General features: G+C 44.3%; 1 protein-coding gene and 1 long non-coding RNA gene across 7 annotated transcripts in view; one reads left to right on the plus strand and one right to left on the minus strand.

Annotated features, from left to right (window-relative positions):
• Window positions 1–1,674, minus strand: part of IDE (insulin degrading enzyme) — a 71,460-nt gene extending 69,786 nt beyond the window's left edge. For 2 of the 4 annotated variants that reach the window (XM_064144688.1, XM_064144687.1), the window contains exon 1: window positions 1,094–1,352. In XM_064144688.1, the coding sequence (XP_064000758.1) occupies window positions 1,094–1,209 (116 nt within the window). In that variant the 5' untranslated portion in view covers window positions 1,210–1,352. Of the gene's footprint in view, window positions 1–1,093; window positions 1,353–1,438 lie in introns of those variants that run through there. The other 2 variants (XM_064144690.1, XM_064144689.1) reach the window with 2 other exon arrangements.
• Window positions 731–6,742, plus strand: LOC135176069 (uncharacterized). 3 transcript variants are annotated; one of them, XR_010302553.1, is made up of 6 exons: window positions 1,580–1,765; window positions 1,879–1,975; window positions 2,827–3,008; window positions 4,028–4,068; window positions 5,124–5,170; window positions 6,157–6,742. It is a non-coding gene; the product is annotated as an uncharacterized LOC135176069 (long non-coding RNA). The 3 variants fall into 3 exon arrangements; XR_010302552.1 differs by lacking the exons at window positions 1,580–1,765; window positions 1,879–1,975 and adding an exon at window positions 731–1,030; XR_010302551.1 differs by lacking the exon at window positions 1,879–1,975 and having other exon boundaries at window positions 1,583–1,765.
• The last annotated feature ends 993 nt before the right edge of the window (window positions 6,743–7,735 follow it).

Consider the following 7,735-nt stretch of genomic DNA (forward strand, 5'->3'; position numbering starts at 1 on the left):
TAATCCGGCAGAAGAAACAACATTGTGAGAAAAACATTGTCTCCAAATATACATTGTGAATTACCTTTAAAATCCTGAAGCACGCACAGCAATTACGAACAATAACGGTAATTTTGACACAAGAGCACTGATGACATGAGTCATCACAAATCATCTTTTTTTCTCCAAAAAAAAGAGATGCTGCTTTTCACGTCTTTTACTTTTCCAGTGTTAAAACACAGATTTTGATATTAAGGTTACAGTGTTAATGAAAAGAGACGGGAAAACCAAACCAAAACAAAAATCCCCATCAAACCAAAACAAACCACTACTGAGCCTCTTTCCTTTACCCAGCTCCCTTCCTGGAGAAACTTTGCCGAGTTGCTACGCAGTTTAATGTGCCCCTAAAGTGAGACACGCCAAGCCTCCCGCCCGCTCCTCCCTCGGTGGAGGTTAATCTCCACTGGAACTGGTCATACAAACATACACAAAAACAAGACCCACACAGCTCGTCGCAAACTGCAGAGGCCGCTCCCATCAACTTTGGGTAACTCTGACAGCAGTACATTTTTAAAGAACTTAAACATTCTTTTAATATTTGTAGCATAGAACATAGCAAGATAAGCAACATGAAAATTACGGAATTCCTTAGAGAAGAACGGAGGGAAAAAAAACAATAAAGCGAGACCACCGGGCACCAAACCTGCTTCGTCAATGGAGGTGCTGTCGGAGACACAGGAACACGTCAGCCTCGCCGCACACCGGGCTCCCCCGGGCGGGCAGGGCAGGACGCAGGCCTCCCCCGGCACACACGAGTCCGCCACCCCCAGGGCCCTCAACTGACCCACCACTTTCCTGCGCAGGGTTTCTCGACCAGTTCCGCGTTTCCGCGGCTGCGGCCCGAGCAACCCTGACTCCTCAGACGCGGGAGTGAAGCCGCAATCGGGGCAAGGCGGGCACCCCCCTGGCTGCACAAGGTGCCCCAACTCTAGCCGCTCGGCCACCTTCTACACAACACAGCGAGGGCCAGGACCGGATCTCCAACTTTACGGTCAGTCACACGATGCTGAGACCCGAATTCCCCGCCCCAGTCCCCACCACACAAACACCGTACCCGAGAAAGCTGCGCCGCCGGCACCAAGGGAAAGAACGGGAGGCCGGGGCGGCCCAGGGGTGCGCTAAGCCCAGCAGTGCCCGCCTCAGCACAGGAAGCAATAATCGCTGCCGCATATCCCAGCCCCGCCGCCAGCACCCTGCCTCTCGCTGACGCCTGCCCCGACTCCGCTCGCCTCAGCACGCGCCGGCCCTAAGCGCGGCGGCCGGCGGCGGCGCCATCTTCTCCGTCCGCCCGCCTCCCCTCACCGCCTGGCCAATCCCTCCCCGGCGCCCTCGGGGTCCCGTCCGCCTTCCCCGCCCGGCGGGGCCGCCACCACCGCGCAGGGCCTAGCGGAGCCCGTACCTGGGCTTGCAGAAAGATGCCTCTGCTTGCTGGGAGTGCCGAGGCTTCAGCTGGGGAAGGGGCAGGGGGCCTCTGGGAGGAGGCGGAGGCGGCGGAGGGGGTGGCTGGCTGACTGGGCGGGGAGCCGGGGCGACACTCGTCGCAACGCGGGGGGGTCGGGGAGCTGCGGTCGGCGGAGGTGGACGGGGCTGCAGCAGGCAGGGACCGGAACGGCCCTGCCGCCGCAGGGCTGGGTTGCACCCGCGAAACAACCGTGTTGCGGGAGCGGCGCGTCCGCTTCCTGGTGGCAGGGTTCCGCGTCCCTGCCGGCGAAAGCCAAAACAAAAGGTAATTTGAGCACAGTGGGCGCGGTGCCGTCTTGAGTGGCAGAGATTTCGGATTTCCCAGTGTCAAGTCTTCCCCGGGGGAGAAAATTTACCCCATTGGAGTCTTTCTTGCAGCCCCTCACCTGCCGCATCAGGTCTGCAGCGCCGCGGCCTCGCTGCTTTGGGCGCAGAACTCCCCTTGCAGGAGGGAGTTACGAGGTGTAAATGCTAGGTAAAAGTTGAACTTCTCTTATAACTCTATAGTCTGTTTTTTTTTTCTGGGGAGGTTTCGATTTTTTTCTTCTCCTTGGTAGATAGCCATATCGGAAAGTCGTGGTTGTGGCTGGCTGCTTGAATTCCTCTCAAGAGGGGGACACACACCCCATAAAAACCAAACCCGCTAAAAACCACTCCTCTAATGATCCTCAGTTGTAGTAAAGTGCTTACTTCCAATACATTTCCTTATGTCCAACAACAACAAAAACGTAAAACACTACAGTTATATGCTACATTTAATGTCTGATTTAAGCTTTCCCGCTGCTTGCCTTTTATTAAGTTGGTATCACATAGCCGGAAAACGCACCTCCTGTCATAAAGAAGTTAGAAAGATGTGACTAGACAGTTAAGGTTAATTCTGCACCCAGAGATGGGACTGATGTTACAGCAGAAGTAGCTTTAAACCAGCCAGTTTTGGTCAAATTAACTATTAGAAGTGCCACAGCACCATAAAGTCAACAACATCTTTTAGAGATTTAGATAGACATTCAGCTGCTGATTGCCAGTGAGGTCTGCGCTGCTATATAGATGCTTTTACCAGTACCTGAGCTACCCAGTTTAAAACATTTACGTTCTATATCAAGTCCACCCACACTTCTGGCCTCAGTTAAAACACAACCGTCTCTCAACTAAATCCTGGTTGGAGCAAGGCAGTTGCTTATTCTTCATCTAAGCGAACTGGTTGGATTTAGAACTGTGGGGGAGCCTAATTTTAACACAATATGTTAACTCTTGTGAAAATTAGAAATATATTTATCCTCGTGGGGTTCCAGTTTGAGTGCTTCTTTTTTTTCCATTTCCTAATAGATGTAAAAGTGAAGACCAGGCTGTAAGGAAAGAGGACAGAAGACACCATGAGATCTTAAATAATTTCCACCCCGTTGACAGTATGCCCGAGAGGGTGATACCTTTGTGTGTGGCAGAAACACTGACAGATGGGTGACTCTTCATGATGTCTCCTCCCTTTCTGAAGCAACTTGGATTAAAAGGTGAATTGGAGTCACTCACTTAAATTTGATGTATAGTAGATGTATGGATGCGTAGTAGAAAGCTTCTGTCTTTATTATTAATACAAGTTGTAGCCATGTTATATGTTATGTAGGGGTGACAGCTATAAAACAGAGTTTCAGGCAGTTTACATTTTTTTCATTCTAGCTTGATGTAGACAAGTGTATATATTTAGCTAATGCTGTCCTGATGCATATTTAGCTGCTTTGATAAATCCTGCCTTGGCCTATAGAACTTGCTGAGGATATACACAGAGGCAGTCCAGAGAAAGCAAAACTCTGGTGGTCTGATAATAGTTGCATCTGAAGAAGCACTTCTGCATCTTTAGTTGTGGTGATGAGCAATTAAGTCTCATGTATCTAAGGTAACTATTACGGCAGAGGTGTGCAATAGAGGTCACACCTACTGTACTCTGCACCTATTTTATCCACTGTAAGCTTATTTAGTGGCCCTGATCTTAACTCAGAGTAGATTGTGTTCTTACCATTAACCCTTCATTTCAGTTTATGCTAGCCAAAATTACACTTACCCACTATTCTTGTTTTTAAATATATATTTTAATGCAACACCATCAGCAAAAGTAAAATGCCTTTCTCAGTGTAGTCCAGCAATTAAGATTTCTTCCCCATGAAACTTAAATTGCTTATAGACAACAGTGCTTTCAGTCCTGATGAAAAACAGGTGTGGTCCAAAAGATCAAATGAATTTAAGTATGACTTGGAGTAAGTATAGAAATGATTCAAAAATTCCCATGAGGAAGCCATCTTGATTAGGAATATGGAGAACCCTCTTCAAGATAAGTGACATAACTGTACAGTGCAGGGAAAGTAATCCTCAAGTAGCCATTTGTATTTTCCATGGTTGAAACCAGTTCTATGTCTGATTGTGTTCTATATGCATTGATTCCTTAATTTTTAACAATAAGGTAGTTATAGTATTGCATTGTATCTTGCATTTTTTTTAACAGTGTAATAATTTTCCTGTTCTTTCACTGAATTAGAACCCTGTCTTCAGCTGAGAACATATCAGTACAGTGTCTGTGTAAGTCTTTATTGTTCAACTTTCTGTATGTGGACAACACGGAATTTACAATATTACTGGCCAACTGAACAAGCTTTTCAAAGTCTAGTAATTGCTTTATGTTTATCTGAAGTGCAGGTCATTGTCCTTTCAATGTGAAAATGTAATTAATCAGTAAATTTTTCCTATGCCACCAATAATATTAAACAATATTCAACTCTCCACATGTTCAGTACAGGTGATACATTGTGTAGCATGTTGGTAATCAAAACAAGTGTTACTAAGCTTTGAAGAAGTCTCATTGAAACTTATAATTTGTATTAATTATATCTCTCCATGATTACATTTTTTCTTAATTTGTAGCCAATCATATTTAGTGTCAACAGTTTTACTGGTTGTCAGGTCTCCATACCTATAATTGCCTAGGTCATCTGATAAAATCCTAGGATTTTTTTTAAGACATCCATTGTCTCAAAATATAAGACAGTGACTTCTTGTTGGCAAGCTTTAGTGAAAAAATTGTCCTTTTTGATCAATAATGGGCATTTGTAATCTCTATTGAAGTCATTACATTGACAGGTATGTGTATTATTATTTATTTTTCTGTAATGTTTTTGTCCCTCTTCCAAAAAAGTGGAAAAAAACCCGTATTTGTCACAGATGGTATACCTGCCTTCTTAAAGGGCATTCTCCCAAACACTGTTAGGAACTAAGTATTCATCTTTCTTTTTTTCTCATATATTTTTTAATTGCTCTATTTTTTTTATGATGTATCTTCAGGCTCTACCTAGTCTAAGAAAATCTCTGAACTATGCTGTAAATTTACCTTGTAAAACAGAGCTGCAGTTATTAAGCTGCATGCATTTTTTAAGCTATCTTGATTACCAAACATGTTTTCTACAACTCCCTGTAATTAAACAGATTCATATTAAATGCAGGTTTGAATGATCTCCTTTTTTCTATGTTTGTGACAGAGGCTTATATTTTTAGCAAAATTCTCACTAATGCAAGTTACACTACATAGCAGAAAAGCACAAACAGGCAGAAATGGTAAGAAAAGCCTTCTTATGTTCCAGTGCTGCCGCCTTTTGTATGATCCGTATGAAGAAGTACAGAGCAAAAGGTAAAGATTCAGTATATTCTCATACCTGCATCTAACTTTTCAATGTAGCTGTAACTCCTACACAATCTTTACAAATTGTTTCTGTTTTTAGCATATATGGAATATGAAAAGCAAGTAAGAATTAGAGTAGTCTCAAGATGTTTGCAGTGGATACCATTTTTCTTATATAAATTTTCCTTCTTGGTTAAATCTTCGCTGTACTGAAGCAAAATATATTACTGGGATTTATAGTGCTTCATTAGAGGAAAAAAATAGCATGTCTTAGCAATACCAACCCACTAGAGTAATTCTGATTGGAAAGTTAAGCTCTAAGACTGTTAGAAAATTGGGTTAGGGTGAATCCCTGCCCTGGTAAAGTAAACTCACTACAACATAGATTTTTGTAAAGTCAGGAAAAATGAAATTGCTTCTTGCAGTTTAAATAGTATAAGGAGAATAAACTACTAGAGAAATATAATAAGCTTAGCGAAGAGGCTTCTAATAACCTTGGAAGCCTTCCACTTTTAAGTTTCTCTGATCCAAATTTTTTTATCTCTGAGCTAGAAACCTAGCTCAAATGCCATCAAAATACAGACTCCATAGTTGTCTACACACATGAATTTTAAGTGATTTGTTACAAACTTTTCTATAGAAACATTGCCTTATTCTAGGGTTGAATCTGGTTAAAAATTGATGTTGAAGGGCAGTAATTCATCTGGCTGTTGCTAAGTTCCAAATATCTGTCCTTACAAAGTAGTTTTGGTTTTGTTCTTTTTTTTTATTATTATATATATGCTAGATATACTTAAAGATTGTATTGTTTTCAGTAGTATGCAAGCAGTAAAGTCTTACGTGAAATAAAGAGAAAATACCCAGGCTGGAAATAAAAAATGTTATTAATCACTACAAAGATTTCATAACTCTTGTCCTGTCTTATCCTAAGTATATATTTAGAATGGCAGACAAATCTGTTGAATACTAACGTTTTTATTAATTTCTATTCACAGCAGACTAGGAATCCAACATCTGATGTCCTTTTCTATAAAAATAATGTGTGTATTTCACAGATCCTGTTCTTCATGCCAAGTACAACCTTGATTTACTCTGACATTTTGAGATGAATGATAGAGTAGCATAATGTGAAGTTGCTTCATGCCACTGTCAGAAAAATTACAAGGGCTACGACTTGTTTTTAACTTTAACTTGTGGATGAGGTTAAAGTTTCAAAGTGGACAATTTTAAAAAGAAAAAAAAAAAAAAAGGAAAGGAGGCAGAACCTACAAAATTACAGATGACTAGAAAAGCACCAGCAAAATGCTGTAGCCCTGTAAGCTATAACACTATGTCCACTATGGCTCTGTGGACAACAAAGCATGCCAGACCAGTTAAATCTCTGAAGATCTTCTTACTCTCTACCCACAAGACCTGTTACTCTGTAATAGATCTCCACCTAGCAAAGTTGTTTAAACCATCTCGAAGAAAAGTTCTTGCAGGGAAGGTGACATGAATTAAACTGCTGGTGACAGGATGCGAAGTTGTACCTGGTGAGTTGTTCTAGTTTCAGAATAAAAGAACAGATGTGGTATACCCGCAGTGCTTTCACTATGTGCCTTTATGTATTTTAATTCTGACATGGGATTCTCCCACTAGCCGAGCAGGCAATACCAGCCTTAACACGTTTCAAGTTAGTGTGGAATTCAAGGGCAATGGAGACCTGCACGAGTTAAAGCATGCAGAGAGGGACGAGAGCTAAGCTCTGCAGGCAGGGCCCGTACTGCAAGTTGCAGCAAGGCGGATCAAAACCGCCTGGTGTGGCAAATTGCAGCAGGGTGCTGTTGCCCGAGAGGACAGTGGGTATCCCGCTGGGAGCGGCGAATGCCTTGCCACCGGTGTACGTAGAAATGAGTTTGTTTGGGGTTCATTTAAGCAAGCACTTCCACTCCACCGGGTATCGTCTAGGTGTTTCAAAGAAAATGCGGGCTTCATTGTCGAGCCAGTGAGAAGAACGGATGGCCCTAAGGCCCATGAGCGTATATTACATGAATGTTGTGAACCTTAAGTGAGGGGAGAAGTTTGTCTGTCCTTGATTGCACGGATATCCACGGGAGCTGCAAAAGGAAGCAAACTTCCCTACTGCCCCCTCGTCAGCGAGCGGTAGTGGTGGCAAAAAAAGAGCGGCTCGTGCGGGCTGTGAGCGCTCGGCAGCAACGGCCCTCAGGGTACCAGTCAGACGCCGTAACGCAAATACGCCAAACCTGGACTCATCTAGGACCGTGGAATTCACCTTCCCCTGTCGTTCTGCGCCTGTCCCTGTCTCACTCACGTCACCGTGCTGCTTGCTGTGCCGCGACGGCCACGCTAATCCCCCCAACCGTGACGGCGACTACTGCAGCCCCCGGCAGGCATCGCGCTGGCGGCAGGACGGGAAGGTGCCCGGCACCCGCTGCGCGCGCGCATCGTCGGCGTTTGAACATGGCTCCCATGATGCCTTGTGCGCGCCTGCTGATTGGCCGGGCTGGGGGGCGGTGCGTGGTTCGAAGTGGTGGCGGAGCGCGCGCGCCACTCTCGGAGCGCGGCGGCGGCTGA

The sequence above is a fragment of the Pogoniulus pusillus genome, chromosome 6 (genome assembly GCF_015220805.1).
Source record: "Pogoniulus pusillus isolate bPogPus1 chromosome 6, bPogPus1.pri, whole genome shotgun sequence".
Taxonomy (NCBI): domain Eukaryota; kingdom Metazoa; phylum Chordata; class Aves; order Piciformes; family Lybiidae; genus Pogoniulus; species Pogoniulus pusillus.